At 39.6% G+C, this 27,653-nt stretch overlaps 1 protein-coding gene across 1 annotated transcript in view; it reads right to left on the bottom strand.

Moving 5' to 3' along the window:
• Window positions 1-2,310: 2,310 nt before the first annotated feature.
• Window positions 2,311-27,653, bottom strand: part of GAS2L2 (growth arrest specific 2 like 2) — a 33,868-nt gene continuing 8,525 nt past the window's right edge. The window contains exons 2-6 of the mRNA XM_075195145.1: window positions 24,622-24,866; window positions 21,166-21,273; window positions 16,016-16,112; window positions 7,608-7,893; window positions 2,311-6,111 (exon numbers count right to left, since the gene is read on the bottom strand). Coding sequence (XP_075051246.1) covers window positions 4,041-6,111; window positions 7,608-7,893; window positions 16,016-16,112; window positions 21,166-21,273; window positions 24,622-24,866 — 2,807 coding nt within the window. The 3' untranslated portion in view covers window positions 2,311-4,040. The remainder of the gene's footprint in view (window positions 6,112-7,607; window positions 7,894-16,015; window positions 16,113-21,165; window positions 21,274-24,621; window positions 24,867-27,653) is intronic.

The following is a 27,653-nucleotide window of genomic DNA, read 5'->3' as shown; positions in this document are numbered from 1 at the left end:
GATAAGCAGCAACTGAGCTTAAGACACCAGCAGTGTCTTCACAAGTAGTGAAAGCTGTAAGAACAGGTAGGAGAGAGCAGCACCATCTTCCAACTGTCCCGATTCTGGTGGGACAGTCCTGAATTTGCATGACTGTCCCACTCAGTTGGGCATGGCATGGAAACCCCACTCTAGGAATCTTGTGTTTGCCCCTGATATAGCAAGTAGTGATTATCAGGAAAATTATGGGGATTGGGCTTTAATAAGAAAACTGGCATTTGATTTACCTCTATATTTCCTTATAACGTATTAGAAGAATGGGATTTAAATCAACATCTTTAAGAACAGGTATATATCTGTGCCTCTTGTAAATATAAAGGTATTTATCGCCTATCCTGTGAGTAGAGTATCATCCAGAACTCCTGCCAGAGTAGGCTACGTACACATTGGCGTTAAAATTCTGCATTCAAGGTAAGTTTCTAATACGCTAAGCACATGTAAATGGTTGGGAGTATAAAAAACATTGTACCAAATGAGATTATACATATTTGTGCTTTAACTTGCATTTCACTGCAGTGGGTTTTTTAGAATGTTGCTTGTTTCATTAAAGTGCATCTGATGCTTCATCTCCAATATTACTCAAGTTTCGCTTCCTGCCTCTCTTTCATACTCCTTACTACCTCGCCCTCTCCCCTATGTCCCTGAACACACTCAAAAGCTTATCACACATATGCTCAGCGCAATAAAATGTCAGCTTGCGCTATTTTGGAAAAACCCTGAAACCCCTCCTCTTCCATTGTCAACTGCATCTGACAGGTCTACCACATGGAATACATCACAAACATCCTACATCACACTCCTGTCCCCCTGCCTCAGGTCTGGAACCCCTGGACAGAATATCACGGTTCTCCTCCACCCTTGGCGTTCTGATCCTCAGCCTTCTACATAGCTGGTACTCTGTTTGTACCGCACACTCCTACCAACACACCACATAGTGAGTAGTGATTTCCCCACCTTATTTCCCTGTATTTCCCTATCTTCCCTTTCCTCCCCTTTACACTTTCTTATTTTATAGTATTGATGATGCACCTCTTGATGCCTTCCATGTATATGTTTCCAACTCATGCTTCCTCAAGTGAAATTGCCTGTTGTCATGTATGCCTGGCTCAACTAACCAATTTATGTCCAGTTATGCTGTATTTGCTTTTGTAGAATTGAATAAAATGTTTATGCAAAAAAAAAAAAAAGTGTATCTGATGTACATCAAAGCAGTTGGAAAGTTACAGTCATCTCAATGTCAACATCATGAAATGGGATTAAAAAGCGTTTCCACATGATTTTGGCTTAAACAAGATAACTCCTGTTTCGTCACAGACATTTAAAGAAGTGCGGATTGAATGCATCTACAGACACATATTACACACAATGCAGTTTGTATGCATTTTTACAGGCATTTTAACATTACAGATACAGTGTGCACAATAAGTTTCCTAAATCCCATATAGATCCATGGCCCCAACTTTCAACATATCCATATAAAAGACAATACTGTGCCAGTAAGAAGTTGATCATTATGGTTATTTTGCTGGCAGGCATAAGGATTAAAATTAGGCGAAGATGAAACAAGGGACAGCCTGATGCCCTGTAATTCTGTCAGGTCAATATTACCTTTTTCTAAATCCAGGCCTTGTTAACAGAGTAGAAGGAGAAAGCATTGTCTAAGCAGCAGTTTGTTAATAATTGGTATTATGTATTTCTTTCTGAATTGGGGTCCCCCCGACCAAATCTAAGCCTCTTTGTTAGGGTGATTTGAATGCCCAACACCGTTGTCCACAGTGGAACTCCGCAGAGTGTGGCAGGCTTTCCCCCAATACTATTATTTCAATCTGAGTTGCCTCACCTTTCTATGTGTCTTTAGTAAGCTGAGAATTATAGAATGTAACCTCCTTGTTAAGGATGAAAGGACTTTCTAATATGTTCAATGGGGTAGTTCTGACACAGACAAACTATTGTGGGCATTCTATTCTTCTTACTGTTGGAACACAGCTGACACACCCTGCCTATGACTGTCTATCTCGGGGAGTAATGTAACAGTGGCCTAGACCGGGTCCAGGAGGCAATGTTACAGGCCCAGGAGTACTAGTGATAAAATTGGATCAAATTGTATTTTAGAAATGGTGAGATTAATGTTTATATTTCACAGCACTAGTCATTTTTTGTCAGTTATATAAATAAAAAAAATTCCGTCAGCACCGTTATTGGTTTATTTTTTTTATTAAAATGGCATCATTTGTATTAAGTATGATTTACATGCTAAAATACCTGATTTATTATTTCATTTTGAGTTGTATAAAGGGAATATATTTACACAGTGAACCGATTAATATTATATCATTGTATTTTAGTCAAACATTCATAAATGTATTAAAGTCTAAGGTATCTAACGTAGAGCATTTGCACAACATCACACCTAAATCACATCTCTTATTACAGTGAAAATCAAGATTATAGCACAACTTTTAATGACACGCAAATTCAATCTCCAAAGGTGGTGATATATGTTTCTGCATTCTGTTTATAAATAGAAAAATAAAATAAATATATTTTATATATCTGGTTGAATTATAAATGTACAGGGCAAATAAGTAAATGGGAGATTTGTTTAAGGACTGCAAGAAGCACAGTCATACTGATTAAATCTAAAATAAGATGTCATCTTTTAATATGCTTAGAAATCTGAAGACCAAACATTTAAGCATGTTGAGGCATCTCGGACAACATTCTAATGGATCTGATAATATAAACTAGTGGTCTTAAATTGTTCCAACACAGTCGTGATCTAATTGCTCTTCAGTGATTCTGATGGTGACTGGATTGACATAGAGCACACGAGTTACTATGAAATCACGAGCGAGAGCCTGAGCCATTGCACTGGTTTTCAAGAGGAGTTCAAGTCAAAGTGAGTTGTTAGGTTTTTAAATGCAATTCCAAAATACGAGTCAATTCAGGCACTCGCATGAATTAGGGTAATTAACTCAGTAGCAAGCACCCACTTAGGGCGGTAGCGTGATTATAGCAAGATGTATTCACACGTTATAGTTTGCATTTTAGTTTAAATATCAAAATTATTTTACAAGTGCTCTTTAAGTAGAAAACATATATTCACAGTATCCTATATGGAAAAAATAGAGGTTATATGCAATAAAGCTATTTACTTTATTCAACACAAAGCAATAGGAGACTCACATTTCCTAGAGAAAGCACAATTGGGTGGAGATTTACTAAGCCTTCTTAAAAAGATAAGTGGAGCTGTTGCCCATAGCAACCAATTAGATTTTGGCTATCATTTATCTAGTACATTCTAGGAAATGATAGCTAGAATCTGATTGGTTGCTATGGGCAACACCTCCACCTTTCCTTTTAGAAGGTTTAGGTAATCTACCCCTTGGTGGTGGGAAACAGCTTTCAAAAGACACAGGACCAAGCCCCAAAACCAATCGTATTATCTTTGTAGCTGCACCCAACGTGCACATGGTATACATTGGTAAGATGGAAGTCCAGAATTAATTTCTGTTTATTATAGCTTTAAATCAATTAAAGAAATGTAAATAAAGTCAATATTAAAAATTGAACAGAAGCACTGACCCTGGTACTTTGGTGTAAATGCCACTTTTTTTTTTTTTTTTAATAGAAGTGCAACTGCGCCCTCATGTTTCTATTTTGCTGTGCCCATGATGGATTGACCAAGCCAGGGAAGAAGCAATGTGGAGATACTTATGAACATCCTTTATTTATATTTACTGTCTACAGATTCCTGTTATTTGATGGCTGTTATAACAAAATACTTATGGCTATGGTGAGCTTTGTCCTTGATGTACAGATCCTTTGGAATTTTCTGAAATTGAGGATTGGGGTAAAATTGTAATAAAATGCATGTTAATTACTTGTCATGGATCTCAGTAGGTTTTGCAACAACTATAGCACAGAATCGGCCCAAGATTCATTTGATTTTTGACCACTGAAGACTATCTTGCATTGAATATTTAGTAATGTTTTCCGTGTTAAACCCACGTCTCCTCCTCATCTTCCAATTTGCTTGGATTATCTAGATCACAACTTTGCTTCTTCTGTGTATTGGAGGCTTCCAGGGACAGAGATGGTTCTGAAGACCATGTCCCGTCATCAGTATCCAGGTCTCCTGTGCTAACAATTGTGCTCTGTGATGCATTCAGACTCCGGCCTCCAGAAGGTTGTCTAATATTGCTTTGTGTATTTTTAGACTTGCTTTGTGTTTGTTTATAGGAAACTGGGGTAGGGATTTTGGACGGCTTCTTTTCTGGTCTGTTATCTCGCCGAGGGCGAATTTTTGGCCGCAGTTTGAGCTTATATATTGATGGTACTCTTTCTGGCTTTTTCAATGCTCTTTTTGTTTTGGATGTTTGTGGCAACTTTGATTGTACTGGGACATCTTCTGCATTAGAACTTTGGACTGACCCTGAATCCTGGTTATCTTCTGCAGCCTCTAAACTTTTATTTTTGGATTCCATTGCCAGTTCTCTTAACCTCTGAGATGGCAATTGTTTGACTTTGTTACCCTTGCTTTGCATAAAAGACAATTTCTTTTTAGGTATTCTCTGTATTGCTGATGCTGGTTCACATTTTTCTTGTGATTCTGGATGCTGAGTCGGTAAATCTGTTTCTGTGGTATCACCCCCTACAGTTTTTGGAGGTATTTTGGAAATCCAGTTTTCCACATCAACTCTATTGAGTTTGACATGAACCTTAGTAAGTTCTGAGATGACATCATCATAGTTTCCCTGTCCAGACTGCCATTTGGTATTGATGTAAACCCCACTCCTGGGTATTTCTACTTCCCCATCAGGTGTCTTTTGTGAGTTTCTAATCAAGGACAAAGCAGATACTGAGGTTCTTTTCATGTTAAAGTCATGAACAGCAACATCACTTGCTATGCTAGATGTAAAGCCACTACACTTGTTTCCTTGGTTGCTATTTTCATCTGAATCCTCTTCTAACACTTTGATGTTTGATAGGATTTCATCTTCCAGACTCTGATACAACTCCTTCTCTTGATCTGGACCAATTGGCAATGGTGTATATCTATAACCTTCTTCCACATTATCTGACAAAATTGAGGCTTCCAAAGTACTGGCTTGTCTGTGCTGCATAGTGTAGCTACGGTCCTTACCCTTCTCTGATACACCATTTTTGTTAAGCTGTATTGTTGGAGTACTCCTACCAGTTCTTCTATTTTTGTTTTGTTCAATATGAGCAGGGACACTTCTCATTGCTGTGAGTTGATTATGAGAAGTATTGAAATCGTTTCCTACAGATTTGCTTCTATCTCTGTATTGGGATTCACTATGGTAAACACTGCTTGGAGTAGAAGCCCTGTTAAAAATAGACATGGATTTTACATTTAATTCTTGTCTTGTTGGCTGACTAGGTTGCTTTATTGGGGAGGAAGAGCATATGTTAATTTGTTTACTTGGAGAGGAAGAGCGCATGCTCAGTTGTTTAGTTGGAGAGGAAGAGTGTATGCTCACTTGTTTAGTTGGAGAGGAAGAGCGTATGCTCGCTTGTTTAGTTGGAGAGGAAGAGCGTATGCTCGCTTGTTTAGTTGGAGAGGAAGAGCGTGTACTAATTTGCTTACTTGGAGAAGATGAACGTGTGATATTATCTGAAGCTGTTTTAGGTTGGTATTCTGCTAACTTGCTTTGCTGATTTTGGAGCAGATACTTGGAGGGAGTAGGTGGTCGTAGAAAGCGAGAAGGTGTTCTAGGTCGTGATTCCCGTTGAATGTTATCTCTTTCTGTTGTGGTTTGGAGTCTTAAATGAGGATTGTGTATTTGACTCTGGTGGACATCCTTCATCATTGGATCTTTTAAAAAAGGTACTGGACTCTTCCCCACTTGTCTCCCGATGTGGTTCTCATAAAAACCATCTGAAGAATAAGACTTTTCATCTTCACTTACAGTAAGGCGGGATCCTGTAGAAGATGTGGATAAATGAGGCCTATCATGTCCAGGTTGCGTGTACAGCAACTGCTGGCTAGCTTGACAGTCTTCAATGAACAATTGTCTCCGAGATGGAGTAGCTGGTCGTTCATGCCCTCTGTTAATGAAAAGTAACATTGCAGTGAGGCTTAATTAGTCACAGTCTAAGTAAATTGTATATGAATAAATCAAATGTACGTGTACAAAAAGAGAAATGTAAATAATATAAGTCTCTGCAATTAAACAAGATCAATTAAGTGCACATATATTTCAAGGAAACAGTCAGACTGGCTATTAAAGTTACCACAGGATCTACAAGTGAACCTGGTGAATTGATGTTACCATAATAGCCCCAAACCTATTCACAATCACTCGTCTACTGTATGTATTGTGTATATATAATGTACAATTATATTTACAGTATATGTATTGTATATTGTATTTTCAGTGTAAGATTCAATAATAGAAACACTAATACCTAATTCAGGATTTTCTAAAACGTTGGCTCCTAAATCCAGATTTCCTGGCAGCCCTTTTATTATTCACTCCTACATATAATTAAAGTAACCATATCTAAGAAAAGGAATAGTCTGCAAGCAGTGCAGCCAAGATAAAACACCTTGGTCCTTTTATAATCTTGGCAACTCAGATTGTGTATAACTCTGCTGCAGAGTTATACACAAAACGGGAGTGATGTAGACATATCTTAACCAGCGCTCACGGCACATATAGACCTATATGTAAAGCTGCCAATTGGGAAGTTAGAGGAGATGAATTACTCTTTTTACTCTTAAAAATCCTATTGCATAACATACACCTCCTAACAGGTGTAGAAGCGTGATTCTGCATTTGCATAAACACACATTTACTGTACTCAGCCAACAATGGAACGCTCCTTCTCTCCCCCATCTTGTCTCTCCAAGCACAGTCGTAAGTGCCAGATATGCACAAGTCTGTACATGCCCAGAAAGTGGGCCTATGCTTCTATGCAGAGTGATTTTGCACAAGATACACTACACAATCTGGTTTTCAGCCAATAGAGTTGGCCGAAAACCAGTTTGCGTAGTGTATCTTGTACGCGTTTCACTTCATCTCAAATAGCAAACAGACAGCACATGTACTGTCAGTTGTATTTCTTGTTGTACCTTAAGTTTTTTGCCATTTTATATATGTTGGGCATTTCAAGTATCTATGTGTTAGTTATCAGTCTCACACTATGTCCTCCTAGATTCATCCACTTAAATTTCCACTTAGGTGTTTATAAGTTTTCTTATCTTATGTAATTTGCACTGGCTAAAGCCAGTCTTTTTGATAGTTACTTTTATATCCCTTTGTACCACTATGTAGCGAGCACATATCCCTATCATATGCCTGTAGTCTACAGCTTTGTTCTTCTAGAACCTAGGGGCACAAACTAGACCTCAGTGCAGACTACAAAAGGTCTCCTCCAGCAAACTTAGGAAGGATACAAAGAAAAACATTTTTTTTTTTAATTGTCTTATACTAAGCAGCTGCAACTATACATTAACATTTTCTTGCATACTCATAAATGGGTAAATCAACTAAAAGCCTGACCCTGATGAATCAGAATGCACATGTATAAGTGTCTTCTACCTTAATGCAAAAGTCCTCTTGAGATCAGGCTGCCCATGAGGCGCTTTAAACCCTGCAGACTTGTCAGCACTTTCAGGGGAGGCAGATGATGAGGAATGGGTTCTACCACTGTTAGCAGAGTAGGTCTTCCAATCCACTGGAGGCAGTGGACTCTGGGATCTTCTTACTACCAATGTTGTTTGTGTTTTACTAGGATTATCTGGTCTCGGTGTTAAACAAGCCTTGATCTCATGAATCGGATTTACTGGCTTCTGTGGATTACTTGATTTTGAAGCTTGTTTATGAGCTGTAGGAAGAAAAGTCCAAACATTTAAAGGTTACTGAGTTCTTGATACATAACAATACATGTTAACAAACTATACCTTGAAAACAGTGAAAAAAGTCCATAAATAAAAGTATTCCTTATTTATGAGAGTATTAAACAATGTTCCCTAATTTAATTTAGTTTTAGCCTTCAACCTTCTCCGTTATATTTTAGTTGCATAAGCAGAAAAAATACAAGAGCAGCATTGCTGCATTTATCTATTCAGACTGAGGCTACCACATACTTGCCAACTCTCCCTGAATGTCAGGGAGGCTCCCTGAAATAGGGGTGATCTCCCTCACTCCCTGAAGAGTCTGGCATTCTCCCTGATGCTGAGCCAGTACAAGACATGGTTGGCTTCCCCATCTGTGGCATGATGACAGGTATTTAATGCCTATGGAGTTGGCCATTTTCTTGGAGACCAAGATTTAATCAAGGACTGACAGATAAGACAACTTGACTTAAGTAATGGAGACAGAAATGTAAAAGACACTTCAGTCTCTAGAGATTCATTAGCTGCTTTTCTTTAACACATAGTTGCTTACTCTCCCGGAATGTTCGGGAGACTCCCACATTTCTGGGAGACCTCCCGGGAGAGCAAGGCAACCTCCCGGTTCTCACCCTCACAATCGATAAGTGGCGGGGTGGGGCTTAATGATACAAATATCACATCATCATGATGAGATTCATCAAGCCCCGTCCTTGCACGACCACCTCCCCGGAATCTCCCTGAAGCCAACGAGGAAAAGTTGGCAAGTATGGGCTACCAGTGTTCCTTAGTGAATGTATGGGAGCTGGTACTGGTACAAATTCCTACCTCTATGATATTTGCCTTATGATGTACATATGTACCATTTACCTTTTAAATCTTTTTTTTTTTTTTACTTTTTATTGTTTAAGAATCACTTGCTAAGCACAGTTATTTTTTATGTGCGTAAGTTCACCTAAGTGTCTGCCACTTCACAATTACACCCAAGTCTGCACCTAGTTTTGTGGGTTGGTGTACACTACTGGTTGGAGACAGTGAAAATTTCCTCCATTAAGTTAAACATTTGCATTTTTCCACTAAAATACTGCTTTCTTTAGCTTAGTGTATGTTTCAGTAACATTGAGGGACATCAGAACTGTCTGTATTTGATAGTGGTGGGGACTATGTCTAATCCTTCTCATCAGCAAGCATGCAGTTCTTCAATAAACACTAAAACCAGATCTATGACATGCTTAGGGAAAACCTTTGAATTTCTGTTTGCGCCATTTTCTTAGGTATGACATCCTGAAGGATTACTATGGGGTTAAATGGATATTATGCTATAGTTTTGTAAATTCTGCAGAAGATAAGCAAGGAGTCAGAAAGGCCCAAAATTTGCATGATATATATAACTCCTTTAACTATTTGTAGTTTTACATTACCAGATCATTTGTGCAAGGCCAAAGTATTACACTAAACCGATCGGAGAAGAGGCAGTTAATGTCTCCAAGGAAGCCAAGAATAGAATACTGCAGACACTATGTCACAGGAATAAGGGACAAGTGACACAGCACTAAAGAGGTAATGAACCATGCAGAGACCCAATTGTCTCTCATACCTTTCTCAGCAGAATAGAGCCTGCTGCTGGCAGAGTCCCAACTGACAAATGAGTGACAGTCAGCGTGTGCAAATTAAACAGAGCATTTCAGGTGATTGATGCTAGAGAGCATCTAGACGGGTTTGCTCAGACAACCTGTCAGACTCTCACAACCCCCACAAATCAATGACCTCACTCAGGTAATGGAATTTCACAAAGACTCTGATAGGTAATTGCTAAGTTTTTATATGCAACCTAGATTTTTCTAAAAGGATAGTATCACTATAATATGAAAGGTGGGTACTTTAAGTAGCTCTGTCACCTAAATCCAAATTGATCCATATAGACTTATAGCCACATATTTTGACAGCCTATCTCAATAAAATATGAATGTCAAGCTTGAATTTAACACATGATAGGATAATACTGTTTTGACATATGTCAAATGGCTGAATAACTACTACTACCAGTGACCTTGTCTCCTTCTTCTTCTGGCTTTCTAGTAAAGACCCACTTTTATACCGACACTGCTCAGACAAGATATTATTTAAATTTATTTACAAAGTACCCAAATATTTTTGATTAACCTAGTTACCTAGTTGAAAGCTGAATGAACCAGTAAAAGGTGACAGCATCTAAAAAAAATTGACTTTTCAGGATTTGTTTTGAAAGACTCAAATATTTCATAAGATAACAAGATTGTTTTATAGTTAGTCAAGCAAGTAGTTTGCAGTATTCTACTTGACACAAATGTTTTATATATTGGACTGATTTTTAATTGCATGTAAGAGATTTTTGTGTGACATAATAAAGAAGATTCTCAGTTCAGATTTGATGCACTGCACATGTGCAGAGCCGGATTAACAATAGGGCTAAAGGGGCTATAGCCCAGGGGCCTAGGGCAGCTGGGGGGCCGTCGACATTTATCGGGTCTCTGACTGTCACTTGTTCAAGGAAAATGGTAGGCAGCTAACAGCAAATGTTATGCTGTTAACTGCCTGCTGTCACTGTAGGACTTACTGCGTAATTGCTACAGGGAGTGGAACAACAGAAGGAGGTAAGTTCACGGGGGGGGGGGCTCATGGGGGGGCCCTCACAGTATCCTTAGCCCGGGGGCCTCCCTTCCCTTAATCCGGCCCTGCACATGTGCATAATTTGCATCTGTCTTTAGAGTTGCATGTATATTGCATTTGCTGCCCCTTAGCAGAAGCTTATGTGTAGTATAGGTTTAAGTGTCATATAGTAAGGGAATACTTGCCAACTCTCTCAGAGTGTCCGAGACTACCGAAATCTGGGTAGGTCTCCCAGACTCCCAGGAGAGCAGGCAATTCTCCAGCATCCACTTAGTGAAGTGGGCAGGATGGAGCCTTAATGACGCGATTCGTGGGGAATTGCAAATCACGTCATCCTGTTGACATGTCGATTTCAGAGCAGGGGCAGGGCCAAAATACCGCGATTGACCAGGCCCTCCCAACACCGACATCTCTCAGAGCGCCATATATCAAAGTTGGCAAGTATGAGTAAGGGCATGCAGACACAAGCTAAGCATGTTTTTTTGAGATGAGTCTTATTTTAAATTACACAAATGTTGATATGCATTAGATCATTAGATACAAGATGTAAAATTAGCATCTATAAAACCCAGGTGCCAGTTTTGGAGTATATGATGATTATTGTTGCATCTTTGCACTGGGCACATGTATTTGCCCCATTTAAGGTTACATTTGTCTTAAAAAAAAAAAAAAAAAAAATACAGATTCAGAAATATAAGTGTGTAGCCACATCTTTGATTAACTGCAAACATGGTATTTTTATGTTCAGATTTAGATTTGGACATAAATCCAATCTCTGCGCATAAAAAATGTGTTTGCTGTGCTGCACAAGGACCTTTTGTCTAGAGAAGTGAGTTGGGGGTGTGGACGTGGAGGTTTAGTACACCAAGGGCGAGCATATGCAAGTGTGGCACAAACCTTTAGAAATGCGACCTAGTTAGACTTGGATGCCTCTCCAGATATTCCTCTTAGGAGGCATATCTAGTGCAGATACCAAATGCTTTCTATGAACATGGGTACAGATGATGTTGCACGTATCTTTACTGTGTAAAAAAATGATATATAGAAACAGCGTGCCCTCTAACCATTTAAATGAAAGATTGGCACTAGTGCTATAGCCTGGGCTGGTTATCTCTATAAAAGTGGTAACCAACACAAGGCTATACCAGTCTGGGCTGGTAACATTAACAGGGAGACCTGCAGCGTCTGTTCCTCTTGTCAGAATGTGAAACCAGACCCAGGCTGCTCAGCATGGGCTGAAAATACCTAGGAATCAAGGATGGAAAGACTATCTCAGTATCCAAAAGATGAATGAATAAAATGCACCATAAAGTAGGTGCAAAATAAATACAAATTCTCCTACAGCAGCTCTGTACTCAGTAAATGAAAAAACATAATAGTTTTGTAGCAATGATTTCATTCATCTGCATTTTGTAAACTGCATTTCAAAGTATATTCCAAAGTTGAATCATTTCTAAAAAGGTTGGAGATTAGGGAATTCGTTCTCAAAGTCTCTCTTTGGTAGTTACCTCTCTTAGCTCTACTCCTGAGTAGAGGGAACACTTTTACAATCAGAAAAAGGTTGGCTAGTCCAAGCAAGCAATAATAATGGATCACTGTCCCAAAGCTTAAGGGATAACGATGTCTGTAATTGTCTATACGTGTGTCAAAGTTGTGAAGGATGGACAAAGTAAACAACAAGTAATCTGAGTGCTCTCAGCTCTCTGTTATGAGCGAGCTGTCTGTTCAGCTGTGAGTTGAAGACACCTAAACAAAAGAAAGGCAGCCACGTACAGATAAACAAACTACAAACCTGTATGTTCTCTCCACTCCAATCGCACACACATATAGATAACCCACTACCTACTAATCATGATATCAGAGTGGTAATTAGACTAATTTAGAAAGACAGTCACGTATTAGTATACAGCTGGCATAAACTGTGTTTTTTCACCTCCGGATATAATGCTGGCAGCTATAGATCAATCACTGTGTTGTGGTTACAGCATTAGGGTGGTTTTAAATTAATATATTTCATTTCTAAACTGCACTTGCATTTTCTGATTTGAGCTTGTGCTATGATTTCATAATTAAGATAACTAATTTTTTTATATCTTTTATTTTAAATTTAATTTTCCACATCACAAAATTACTGTTGAAATTGGCAAATGGAGGCAATTTCAACAGTAACCTTGGCATCCGTATAATCTCCGGAACCGTAATCATTGCAGCATGCAACATAGAGGCTAAAGTCATCCTGCCTCCTATACAAGCCATTTTCTGGATTTAATTAATATTTATGGGAATATTTACCTGTGCCTCAGTGATGTAGCTAGTTTCTAGTTAATTAATAGGCTGCGTATATGTTTACACCAGTGGGGTCCACCATGGGTGCAAGTTGTGCAGTGCAAATGGGCCCATGAGTCGGAGGGGATTCCAAAGTCAGCCTCTCGACATATGGGTTTGCCATGTATCCACAGTTGTACTGGAATAGGGGGGTGGAGCCATAGTTGTACTGGAATAGAGGGGTGGAGGCCTAGTTGTACTGGAATAGGGGGTGGAGCCCTAGTTGTACTGGAATTGCGGGTGGGGCCCTAGTTGTACCTGAATGGGGGGTGGGGCCCTAGTTGTACTGGAATAGGGGGTGGGGTCCTTGTATTTGGCCCTGCACTCATTGGGGCCAGCCCTGACCCATAGGAGTCAGCCCTCTCATTGGGGAGGGTCGGAAGGTATGTTCCATTACACACTGCCCTTCTAATCCTTCCCTGCTAGTAGTTCTTAGCCTGCTTTGGTTACTAGTGGAGGAGGGGTCAGAGCGCTGCACTACACTACACAGCAGTTCATGCTGCTGCTCCATGATATGGACGGTCTGTGCAGAGCGCTGGTGACATCATTAAGCAAATATCACCAGACAAATGTTTATTCCCACATCGAGCAGTAGAAGTGAGAGCTGCTGTGAAGACCAAAGTCCTCCTCCACTGGACGCCACAGCAGGTAGGAACTTCTGGAGGGGACATCTTGGGAACACATGACAAAGAGAGAATGTTGGGGGATCATATGTGAGATATGTCTTTATTACCCTCCCCTTGTCAAACGAGTTGGGTGGCCAAGCACTACATTTGTACACAGGCCCACTAGAATCATAAAATACCACAGGTATATTGGTTTCACCCCCAAAATGATTGCCTGTATGGCCCATTATGCTCTGCTCTTGTGAGATGTCTCCACAACCAAGAAGTGGTGGGGGGAGGTGTAATCATCTAAAGAGGCTCACTCTGTAAAACTGTAAAGGTCACATCAATGACCAACCTCCAACCACTTTATAACTTGTTTTGTAAGAAAAATACACTTTTAAGTTTTTCTCCCAAAATAGTTTAGCCTCATTGATAGCTTCAATTAATCAAAAGAGATAGGGAACATGGGGACTGGCTTTATAACATCTGGAATTTTTTTTTTGTAAATAAAGATAATTTCATATTAATAATGCATACAATGTGTTTCTATACCCTATCTCCCTTTTATACAGATGTTCTGTGCTAGCTGTTGACACTCATGCGTGTAGTTTTTAAATCAAAGAATATGCCATGACAGTCATCAATATCAGTTAGCATTTACACCTGCCTTGTAGTGGATGCAAATGATACAGCTGAATAAAAGGGCACTTATGAGAAACCCAAGACTTGACTGAGCTGCATCTGTGTCAAAACTCCCATACTGTACATGGCCTACTTTAGTCTGCCCTTCCCTCTTCTGTTCAACTTCTCAAGTGGTAGGCAGTCCTAAGTGTCATTTGGCTCAGACATGAATTGCATGCAATTGTGTAAGGTCCATTTCTGGGCATGCGCAGAGCTATTTCATGCAAGATATGCTGTGCAAATCGACATATATGTACACACATGTGTGAGGATACCGGGTTTATTTAGCCCAATTCTACCCACTTCCCAACTGGCTGGCCACCCAGGGTGCCTTACTAAGCCAGGGAAGCCTACCCAGTATCTTCTACGGTTCCTATAGTCACTCAGGCAAATGCAGTTAGAAAAGTACAACAGTACATTTATTGTAATAAACACAACACTAGAATATTATATACAAACAGTAAATAAATACCAGGTGGATTTACCACATTATCTGTCCCTTACCCAACTAGCTTAAGGAGTTACAGTAACCTGGCTGCCCTCACTTGAAGACCAATGGATCTGCAGTTGTAGTCCACTGGTAGAGAACAGCAGCTTAGAACCAGCCACTCTGCAGCTTCCAGCCCTCAATCCCCAGAATAAACAACAACTGCCCCCTTTGAGTGGTTCCTTATATCCAGGGTCAAGATTTCACAGTGTTTTCCCCTCCCTGGGGAAAACACTGGGTCTCTCCTTCTTAAACATTGGTGAGTACTGGACTAAGGAGTTGGAGAGGAAGTGGAGATGAGCTGTCATTCCACAGTGGCTCCCCTGTGGTTTCCCAGACAGAATGTCTCAGGCAGTCCTGTGGAAGACATTGTACAATATTTGGCTTTCCCCTCCTCCTGAACTAAGATATCACTCAGCACCTCCTGAAATTAAACCTTTACACTAGTTTGTGATGTCACAGGGTCCCCAGCTGTTCCAGGCTTCCTGTAGAGAAAGGAGGGGGAGAATGAATGTAGCTACAGCCCCCTCACCTGTATCCTGGAACATGATCCTTACCCATAACTCACCTGGGGAAAAGGTACAATGTTCTCTTATCCACATGTAATTAGACACTGCAGTTGCACTCTGGTGAGCTGGAGAACATAAACAGGGCTATAAAAAGTAGATGTTGGAAATCTCCACATTTGGTGAGAAACGAGGGACAGGCTGGTTGAAGGGATATCAAGCTTGTTTCATCACAACATGTTCTGTGCCAGTTAGTGACACGCATACATGTAGTGAAAATAAAGACTATGCGTGTAAGTCAGCACTTACATTTGTCCTATAGCTGGTGCAAATGATACGACAAACCCAGAACAAGAATAAGCTGCATCTGCATTGGAAAGCCCTCTGCAAGCCCTTTCTGTACATGGCCTATGTTAGTTTGCCCCTCCCGCCCCTCTCAAGTTGTAGGCAGTTCTAATTGTCATTTGCAAGGTACACTACCTAATGAACGTACGTCCGAGCATGAATCAGGCCCTATATGAGAAGAAAACATGAACATATATTAATAATGGGATTATTCCTAAAGTGTTAGTATGCAGGACTTTGAAGCAACATTTACAACCATGCTTATTGTCTGTGCATCCAGAATGGTGCATCTGGATATTGCAGGGATAGTTCTCCTGAGAGCAGCATGTGAGCGTGCACCCATTTATGTGCTGGGCAGACAAATAAATGAATTTGCACATAAAAGCAATACATTCTTGCATCTGCATATTTGTCCTTTTGTAAAAAGCAGTTAATGAATTTGGAAGCAGAATACTTGTTTTTCAATCAGAAGCAACCAAACATACAGAGAATATTGTCATTTGAATTTACATACAGAGGGATGTGCAGCGGCAGGGATCATGCTTGTCCAGATAATGTTCCAGTGTGTCCCAGCCACCTCCTACTCTGACCATCACATGGTTACGCAGAATCTGGAAGACAGGAATAACCCACGTACTGACAATCATGTAATATGGAAACAAACATTTAATTTCTGCTCATGTGCTTTATTGCTTATCTTTATATATTTGTACTTGTTACGAGCCGCGGCGGTGCCCAGACGCCGCGACTCACTCACCTGCGTCCCGGCCGTCGCTATGACGACCGGAACGTCACTTCCGGCCAGGACCCGGCCATTGCCAGGGCAACGGTCGGACGCCTTCTGTCTGGCGCCGCGTCTCGGCGGTGAGGCTGTGTCGGGCGCGTGCGCATTACCGGCCTGTGGGCTAATTAATTCATTAAGGTATTTAGTCAAGGGACCGTGCATTCTCAGAGCTGGGCTTTGATTGGCTGCTGTCAGTATTTAAGGCAATGAGGCCTGCTGCCTCATTGCCGGTTATAGCTTCTGTGCTCCAGTCTGCTGACCTGCTTGTTCCTGTTCCTGTCTTCTGATACCGCTACTGATTTCCCGTGTATGACCTTTGGCTTTGAATTGGACTTCGCTTGTGTATCCTGTGACCCTGATCTCTGGCCTGTTTACCGTTTCTGCTATCCGCCTGTGACCCCTGACCTCAGCTTGTTTACCGATACTGTTGTCTGCTGCCGGCCCTTGACCTCTGCGTGGACCTCATTCCGCTTGCCTGGGTTCTCCCCAGCCGGTACACACTTCACGACCCTCTGTCAGTCTGCGGCCCAGTCTGTCCCCACCATCAGGGGCTCCAGTGAACACCTGATTGGCAGAGTAGATTCCGGGTTGTGTCGTGCCGGCTGGAGGGGTTTCTAACAGTACTACATTATTAACTCTAGAATGGGCTCAGATAATGACGTGAGTGGATCTTTCAAACATTAGTACAACACTGCCTATACCTCTACATATCTTATTAAACTGCAAATAACAGTAGAATCTATTAACCTACTGAGGTTTTATTTAGATACCTGGAGAGTTGTTTTTTCTATTGTTAACAAATACTATACACACCAGATAGCAAGCAATGGTAGGAGGGGAGACGGTATGGGGAATTCCTACTGATCCCAGGACACGCATGCTGTCACTGCATCCATGGAGTTAGAGTGTGTCTTGTTTTGCGGGGATAAGAAAAAATATGAAGAGTCCTAAAAACCCTCTAACTTTAAAACATACGTTTAAAGTAAAAAAAAAATTTTTTTCCCCCAAAGTACTGCTTTGGTTAGCCTCTGTTCTAGCTTAAATGGATCATAAAAGTGGGGGGACATTGGAACTGTCCTTATTACATGTGGCACTTTTGCATGTATGAAGCTTTTTGCTTTAGTGCAACTAACAAAGCACTTTTTGTAATGAAATGTAACTCAAAAGTGTAAAATGTGCCCCATTAAAAGTATCTCCGCCTGCTCTGACCTGATGCAAAAATCAAGTGTCTTGCTGTGTGCCATTCTCCAAGAAAGTACTGCCCTTAAAGGTAACTCCTCTCCACGTGTTTATCTCATTTTAATAATGCAAAATGAAATCCCCATTTGTACTGCTCTGCAAAACTCACTACATTAGCAATGACCATCCTCCTATCGACTGATGCCAAGTTCTGCCCGTCTCCAAACTCCACAATCCTGTCTACCAATGTCCTTTGGTAGGCCAGCGCAAAGCCAGGCCGTGGATATACAGCTGGTGAAATAAGTATTGAACACATTAACATTTTTCTCAGTAAATATATATTTAATGTGGCTATTGTATTGAAATGTACACCATGTCAGCAACAACCCTTGCAATCCACACATGCAAAGAAATCAAACCATAGATGTCCATAAATTAAGTTTTGTGTAATAATGTGAAATGACACAGGTAAAAAGTATTGAACACACTTCCTGAAATTTATTTAATACTTTGTACAATAGCCTTTGTTGGTAATGACAGCTTCAAGACGCCTCCTGTACGGAGAAACTAGTCGCATGCATTTCTCAGGTGTGATTTTACCCCATTCTTCAATGCAAATAGTCTTCAAATCTTGAAGGTTCCATTGGCTTCTATGAATTCTGATCTTTAGTTCTTTCCATAGATTTTCAATTGGATTCAAGTCAGGTGATTGGCTGGGCCATTCTAGCAGCTTTATTTTCTTTCTCTTAAACTAATTGAGAGTGTCCTTGGCTGTGTGTTTGGGATCATTGTCTTGCTGAAATGTCCTCCCTTGCTTCTTCTTCAGCATCCTGGTAGATCGCAGACGATTTTTATCAAGAATGTCTCGGTACATTTTTCCATTCATACTTCCTTCAATTACATGCAGTAGGCCAGAACTTTGTGCAGAAAAACAGCCCCAAACCATTATGTTCCCACCTCCAAACTTCACTGTTGGTATGGTGTTTTAGGGGTGATGTGCAGTGCCATTTCTCCTCCAAACATAGTGTGTATTATGGCATCCAAATAGTAAGATTTTGCTCTCATCTGACCACACTATATTCTTTCAGTATTTCACAGGCTTGTCCAAATGTTGTGCAGAAAACTTTAAATGAGCTTCAACGTGTTTTTTCTTCAGCAAAGGAGTTGCGTGGTGAGCATGCATACAGGCCATGGCGGTTGAGTACATTACTTATTGTTTTCTTTGAAACAATTGTACTTGCTAATTCCAGGTCTTTCTGAAGCTCTCCACAAGTGGTCCTTGGTTCTTGGACAACTCTTCTGATAATTTTTTTCACCCCTCTGTCAAAAATCTTGCGAGGTGCACCTGGTCGTGGCCGGTTTATGGTGAAATGATGTTCTTTCGGTTTCTGAATTATGGACCCAACAATGCTCATTGGAACATTCAGCAGTTTAGAGATCCTTTTGTAACCAATGCCATCAGTATGTTTTGCAGCAATAAGGTAGCGAAGGTCTTGAGAGAGGTCTTTGCTTTTACCCATCATGAGATGTTTCTTGTGCGACAACTTCATAATGCGACCCCTTTTTATAGGCCATCAGCTGTGGCTGAACCAGCTGGCAGGATTGCTTTCTAATTACTGATAGATTTCAGCTGGTGTCCTGGCTTTCCATGCCTTTTTGCACCTCTCTTTCTTCATGTGTTCAATACTTTTTCCCTGTGTCATTTCACATTATTACACAAAACTTAATTTATGGACATCTATGGTTTGATTTCTTATGTGGATTGCAAGGGTTGTTGCTGACATTTGGTGTAAATTCAATAGCTACATTAAATGGATATTCACTGAGAAAAATGTTGATGTGTTCAATATTTATTCCACCTGCTGTATATCAAAGAAGATTTTGCACTGTGTCTCAACAGTTTGGGGCATTTAAAATGAGGTCTAGAGTGTACAACATACCACAGTCAATGAAAGAGTACATTCCGTAACGAAAATACTGGGTAGATTAATTATAGAAGACATTGGTCCTCCACTCACTTGTATTTTGATATATTAATGTGAATGATTTAGGTTGATAGTACAATTAAGAAATGTTATACCCCATTCATACTGCACCAAAATCCCTGGTTTTTGCAGGGGCGAGCTCAAACGACCCGGGATTTATCGAGGGGTAATTCCCGGGTCGGACCCGGGTTGCCTGCACTATGAATGGTGCAACCCGGGTTTTTTAACCCGGGTTGCACAGAAAACAAGATGATTGGCTGTCTGCCTGTCTCTGGAGGATTTAAAGCAGGAGAATACAAAGAATGTATATGAAAAGAAGGGCAGTTTACAGAAATTTTATTAATGGCTATTACATACATAAATATACCATTGGGTATACATGATTGGAGATATATAGAGAAGGCATACCATCACTATTGTACTTTTTTATATATATATAAATCATGCTAATAGATAGAGTATATTTCCCTTTAAAGGTTACTTGTCCTGATTAAAGTGCAGTGCTGTGTATTTATTTGGGTGTCTGATGTAGCTGATATCCCACATTACAGAGGTACAAAGTCTGGGAAATACTAGTTGTGTGAAAGGAAGCAAAGTTCAGGTTTTTCTGCCAGGATTTAAACACTGGAGCAGCATCCAGTCTTCATTTTTCAGCCAATGAAAACTGCTCTGGTGATGACTCCCACAAATTGCCAGGACACAGACTTGTGCAGTATGAATGGGGTCCACCCGGGAAATTGTCCGAGGTGCAGTATGAATGGTGTTTCTGAGCTGGGACGCTCCGAGCCACGGCGAAAACCTGGCTTGAAAAACCCGGGATATTGCCGGGGCGGCATTATTAAAGAGGTATTACTCCTTTTTTTTGCCTTACTTTCATTAAAGAATCAGGCCCCCTAAGTGTATGTATTTGTGGTAGAAATGTATAGGGACACTAGCTCTAAGTAATACCGCTTTCATACTGCCACCCCGGCAATATCCCGGGTTTTTCAAGCCGGGTTTTTGCTGGGGCTCGGAGCGTCCCAGCTCAGAAACACCATTCATACTGCACCTCGGACCCGGGAATTTCCCGGGTTGACCCCATTCATACTGCACAAGTCTGCGCAATTTGTGGGAGTCATCACCAGAGCAGGTTTCATTGGCTGAAAAATGGTGATGTCATTGAAAGGTGACTGGTTTTTTGACGCATAAAGATGATGCAAAAGTGGGTGGTGATTGTTCGAATCTTCCACGGGCTCCCACCGATGACATCATCCTCCAGAGACAGGCAGACAGCCAATCAGCTTGTTTTCTGTGCAACCCGGGTTGAAAAACCATAGTGCAGGCAACCCGGGTCCGACCCGGGAATTACCGCCTCGATAAATCCCGGGTTGAAGACCCGGGTTTTTAGACCCGGGATTTTTGACTTGTACCATTCATACTGCACCAAGACCCGGGTCGTTTGAGCTCGCTCCGGGAAAAACCCGGGATTTTGGTGCAGTATGAATGGGGTATAAGTTTTGTCCTGGACAAAACCATGTTACAATGCAAGGGGTGCAAGTTAGTTTATTATTTTGCACATCAGTTAAATACTGGCTATGTTTTAATATAGCACACAAATAATTGATAGCTTTATTTCTACACTGAAATTTAAAGTTGATCTAGGACTTACAAAGTTACTCCTTGTTTTTGCTTTACTTTTCTTAAGGAATCAGGCCCAGTATGTTCACATCTACTTACCCTGATAAAAATAAGACTGTTTGACTCTCCCACCTTGTATTTTCCTTCAGATACTTTAACCATACAAAACTGCACAGGACATGTACATCTGCTCACCAAATGCTGCACCTATTCAAATGAAAAGAAGATTATGAACATTTCTGTATCTAAGAGTAATTGATGACAAGGATGGACGTAACATTGGACGCATGGACTGTATTACTATTAGAACTGCTTAGTGCAACTAAAATTTCAAACATGAAACATTTTGTCATTTTAATTACGATTATAAATCTGGATCTTTTGTTTGCAAAATATTTTGCTCTAGTTTTCAGTTCAAGAAACAATAAACAACATAATTGCAAAAACACTATATTGTTGCCAGAGCAATTATAAAAAGCAGCAGTACGGCTGAAATAATAGCTTTTTTTGACCTGGGAACTGTACAAATGGTACAATTCATCTAGCAGAAGTTAGAAAAACCCCACAGAAAACTGCAGAAACAGATGCAGACTTTAAAGACATGGTTCTCATTTGTGAAATCGTTTTACGGTTGATGCTTACGTAAAGGTGCCCGATTTACAATGAATCACTAAAATGTGGTCACTAAATTTATTTAGAAACAAATCTTATTATATGTAATACTTTACATATAGCATACAGAAAAATATATATGTTTGTTGAAACCAAATCAGAGACAGATAACCGAATATGCCTAAAATTATGCATAATAACTTCATGATCAGGTTGTACTGACAGGACTTGTTTTGATTGTAACTAAGACATTTTGAAATCCATAACTATCTTAGAACTGCACCTGGGACCTAAACTAAATGCTAAGAATTAACCATGGTTGTGCTATATATTTATGTATAAGTAAAGATTTATAATCCTGTTCAGTACTTCTGATTACTTATGTTTATTCAGGTATTTGTTTGTATCATTTGTATGTGTCTTTCATCACTTACACTGTTTGTGTCTTTTTTTATTTGCATTAATAAAAAAAACTTTCATTAAAAAAAGGAGCTTGGTTTTTGCGGTAAGCCATGCGCGATTTGCATTTTTAAAAAATAACCACACATTGGAAGCTATTTTGCTCAAACTGCCTATTAATAAATAAATAAAACCCCATCCAATTGAGTGCAGTTTTTAAATCTCGTAAAATTTACGTGCAATTTAAAAACAAGCTTCAAAAAAGTGCCACGCGTGATAAAGATAACCGCCAAGACAGCTCACTCTCATGATTAATTTAAAGGACTACTCACTCTGAAAATTAAAATTTCAAATATGAACCATAGAGGTAAAGTACATTGCTAAGTGTTGCCCAGACTTTCCATTGTAGATCTGTTCAAAAGTAAAATATTATTGCCTACTCCACTACAGACAACTGAAGTTCCTCCCACATTTTTTGGACAGTGCCCTTATGGAATCTCATACAGATCAAAAAGTTTATTGTGCATGTATTTCAGTTACTGAGATATCAACAGTCTTGACGCTTTTTACTCAGCCACTGGAAACAGTGCTCAGCAAATCTGCAAAGCTATCTCTCAAACTCATCCTGCTTAGATAGAAAACCTTGTCCCTCTTAACATTGCCACCTACTACAGAGGAGTAAAGGAAGCAAGGTATACATATAATTGAGTATAAACCCTTCAAGTATTTCAAGTATATTATTCGGCTCAGTAATACATAGCCTTCATCATTTATTACAATTAAATAGTTGCTTTGCTTGCTATTTAGGACATAAATAAGACTGAACTGAGCAGCTTTAGTATGATAATGGAGAAGTTTAAATCAATAAAGGGGGTAGTCCTAATGTGGTAGTAGATTGGACTTTGCCAACTTGGAAAACTAAGCTCAAATTGATTTTGTGCAGCCATCTATAAAGATTAACAAGTGGATATGTGGGAGTACACTGGTGGAATGAATAGCCCTGTTCATCCTGCCAGCTGACTGGTCAGCCCGGGCTTCCTGGTATCTCGAGGTGGGTTAAATAAATCCCCTAGGCAAATAGTGGGTGAAAGTCGCATCCTTTTGTAACTATAAAACACACATCACACAAAATAATAGCAAATAGGCAATAATACCGAAGGGTTCACCACACTGCAAACTACACAATCCTATACCTCACCAGTGTCTTTGTCTCAGACACGTTGGTTTGCAATCCCGGCTACTGATATCATCCCGTGTAATATACCATACTAACATGTTTCTTCATCCATGACATCATCATGGATGGAGAAACATTATGTGTGTGTATAATATATATATATATATATATATATATATATATATATATATATATATTTATATTATATATATATATTATGTGAAATGTTCAGATTAGGCGAGATATATATCTATGTATGTGTGTGTGTATATAATCACTGCATCACTCCATTCACTGTTCACAAAGCATGTGCACATTGTTCGGTGTAGTATGTAGAGTGTAGTATGTCTGACTATCTACTATCAAGTGCATTACAATACAAGGAGTGCCATTGCCACGAAGAGATACTTATGCTGTGACATCATCAGTGTGCAATCTGTTGACTAGGCAGGTCATTCATTGAGTAGCATCATATCCTTGGTTACTACAAGCAGTGATTGTGTACCGGCTACTTGAAGTAAGTGTGTAGTTCTGTTTACTCTTGACCAACACACATCTTCTGAGATACAGACAATATTTCTCTTGCGTATTATATTTCTTTATAGATACTAATGATACGTTTTTGCCAAGATATATATAAATTTATGTGTATAATCATTATAATGTATTTAAATCATACACATATGTTTTAAATGGTTGTAAAATTAATGGCATGTTACAGAAATAATACAGATAGATAAAAAGATGTAGATGGTCCAAAACTGTATATTTTGGAGCAGGCACGGATTTGTAGGGGGGACAGTGCATGTACTTGCACTGTAACTTGGCGTGCATTGTGGATTAATCAATGTTGATAAAATAAGCAGTATATAGGGAGAAAAAATGAAATGTAAAAGTATTAATTTATGTTGAGGGCATGCCAGACATCTTAGTAGGCTGTGGTTAGATGGTTTTACTTTTTGGTCCTTCCTTCAAAACCACAATGTTACATTGGCTGTTCAGGTTATTTTGCTCAATGGAAGCTTTCAGCGGTGTATACGCAGAACCTACAAAATTATAAGCACTTTTCCAAGCAGGTCCAGCACTTTCTTAATGACCCAAAATAATTGTATCAATTAGAAAGTTATAGCATTAATAGTAATATTTTTTTCTGCTTCCTAGTTGTACATTCTGGTAACGTATATTTATTCATAAACAAAAGGTGTTTCAAGGTCTTGCTTAAAGCAACTAAAAACAGTGCACTAAATTTCCTACACTTTTTCCTTCAATTTTTTTTAAAGCTCATCTTAATAAACTGTGCTATACATATATAAATGTAATGAGACAAATATATGTTATTCTTACTTAAAACTAAAATGTAAACTTACCATTTGGTCCAAATTCTTAAAGTCACAAAGTTTTCTTTGACTTTGGGGTTTAGGGACAGGGATTTCCACTGGGGGCAGTTCTAGCTCCTCACGAATCTCCTCCTCTATCTGCTCCTCCATCTGAATAAGCATGGGGGCACTCATGCCAAAGCGAGATGCCCGACGAGCCACTTCTAGCAGGCACAAAATGAAGTTTTTCTCATTCTTGCGTAAAACTAGATCCTCTGTCTCAAACATCAGGACATCTAAATAAGACCAAATAGGTTATGATAAAGGTCAATCAAGATAGACAAAAGTAAACATCACATACAAACAGAAAAAAGACATGTTACTTAAAGTAAAAAGAATTTACCCAAAAAGATTTTTCATAATTGGTATCTTTATAATTGCTATCCTTTCGATGCGTGACAATCATCAATGGCATCATATTGAGTTTCTGTGATAACCAGAGAGTTTGTATCTGTACCATTATTTGCAGTATAGTCAGATTAGAGATTGTGCAACCAATTCATAGGCGCTAGGCACTGTGGAGAAGGACCTTTGAAAGACTTAAAAGCGCAACACAAAATATTACTATAGATGTAACCATTATTTTCTTTATATATTATTCCCTCACTAAATTATCTCCAAGTCATCTGCAGGTTTGCTCTGTAACAGTATTACTCAATAACATTTTAAGATTATGTGAATAAAGTCATATTTAAGGGTTTGCACATAGAGGGCTTAATTTAATACTGAGCACAATTTAGCACCCCCTACGCACACATAAAATGTGTGTTTTAAATGTGTATTTTGAGTTGCACCTATCATAAGATGGTGTGTGTTTTTTACCCTTGCTTTATTAAGTAGACATGTCCCAGTCAACCTGTAAGTGCCTGAATGCTCTGGCATCCATGGGTATGCTGGCACTTGTAGTTCTACAAGTGCCAGTAAAGCCAATCTGGTTTTGCTGGGACTTGCAGCACCACATACTAAATTACTGCTTTTTAACATTTTAGATTATTATCCTAACCCCCACTGCTATCAGCACAGGGCAGGTTTTTCCTGGATGAAAAGCTTTTTTGCGTCTCTATTCCCTTAAGGAATTCCATGCTGGGCTGTACATGCTGGAGCTGAGTCCCGCTATAACAGGACTGCGAGTCTCCCTGTATGACCAGATCTGCCCAGGCTAGTGCAGGTTGTGCCTTGTGCAGGCAGCACCACTAGAGTTGGCTGAGTACAGTAAAGACAACTCATGAAGATCTGCAGAAATAAGCATATACTCCTGTTAGGAAGCATATATTTTGCACCTGCAATCGCTTATGATGATGACTCGGGCATATGCTGTAAATGCGAAGCCAGATGGATTTCAAGATGTGTGTTATGTGCATTATAGGCAAAAATTTGCAATTTTTCTGTGCTCTTTTACTTCCATTTTGTGACCAACTCTTCATGAGCCCCAATGTGCATGGTAAAGAATAATAAAACACTCCTGATTTGCTTTCCACACTAAGTGGTATATTTACTAAACTGCGGGTCTGAAAAGTGGAGATGTTGCCTATAGCAACCAATCAGATACTAGTTATCATTTATTTAGTACATTCTACAAAATGACAGTTAGATCTGATTGGTTGCTATAGGCAACATCCCCACTTTTTCAAACCTGCAGTTTAGTAAATATACCCCTAAGACTTTTTTACAAGGTACAGTGCAAATATCCTGTAAGTGCTGGACAACACTTTTAAATGATGTGTCAGGGGTGGAGAGTCCACATATACAGCACTCCTGTTTAGCGGCAGAGCTAGAAAGGCATACATGATAAAGAAAATGAGTCTACCAGTACAATGTAGTATTGTTTTTACAAAACAAATAAATAAATAATTTCTAGCAATATTGAACATATTCTCAATGTGGCTCAGCTATTTATAAATATTTAATATCCATTCCATCCAATTATGGATTCTATCAAATGTGATATAAAACTATTCTTTATAAATTCTCAGCCAGTGCTTTGTTAGCCGACATTTTTCCAGGGCAGTTCCAAGTTTTATTACTGAAAATGGTTATTTTCTTGGAATTTAGACATGTGGTCCTCCCAAAAAGTAAGTTATAATAAGATCACGTTTCTTTGTGCTTGACACCCATAAGAAAGTATGTTATGGCTTTTATGGACCAAGCAAATGTTGTGTCACATGACGGTCATTCTCCCAACTTGTTATCTACAGAAATGCAGGGGTCCTACATTTGATCATTTCCAGTGCAGTGTTGTAAGCAGGTGATTACTCGTGGCCTCTAGTTGTCATGGGACTGATTCACCTATTGTCTTTAGTATGAAGGTCGTTTTTTGTGAAAGCAATAGTTCTAAGGTGGAAATTGGACATCTCTGTTAAAAGATTAATAACCAATATTGTAAATGATACACAATTAAATGTGTTTAATGTAATGATAAGTGATACAATGTTAATATTATATACTAAAACAATAAAGATAATTATAGAAAGTGCACATGCTGTTGCTTGTGATGATCGGGAATCAGTTCAGGAGCAGCATTGCTGTAGCAGGATACTTGCACTAGTAACCAGGAGAATGACTGCTCCAGTTAAGAATGGAAAAGGAGTATAGTGAACTGCTAGAATACATTATTAGTACAGCATAGGCAAACCAAGGTTTTTTTTTCTAGTGCCTGGAAACCCCCCTCCAAGCTTGGGGCACTGTATAATTGAGGTGGCTGGACCCTACCCCCGCTTCACACGGCTCTGCTTGAAAAGGGAGAGCTGCGTGCACCTAACAGTAGTGCACACTGCATTGCCCATGTATATTATGGGGATAGGAAGAGTTGGAGAGCAGCCAAGCACTGTCTAAAATTATAGCTACGCCCCCATGCATGCTGGTCACGCCCACTGGCAGTGTGATGTGGAAACCCCTCTCTACAAATCCTGCGTTTGCCCCTGTACAGATAGGGTAATCTGTCACTAGGCCTGTGAATGCCAAATGATTGGATGTCTCCCAGGTGCCTGGACTTGGCATATACTTGATATGGGTTGATAGATTGT

This window comes from Mixophyes fleayi, chromosome 2 (assembly GCF_038048845.1).
Source record: "Mixophyes fleayi isolate aMixFle1 chromosome 2, aMixFle1.hap1, whole genome shotgun sequence".
Lineage (NCBI taxonomy): Eukaryota > Metazoa > Chordata > Amphibia > Anura > Limnodynastidae > Mixophyes > Mixophyes fleayi.
This window is presented reverse-complemented; position numbering and strand designations above follow the sequence as displayed.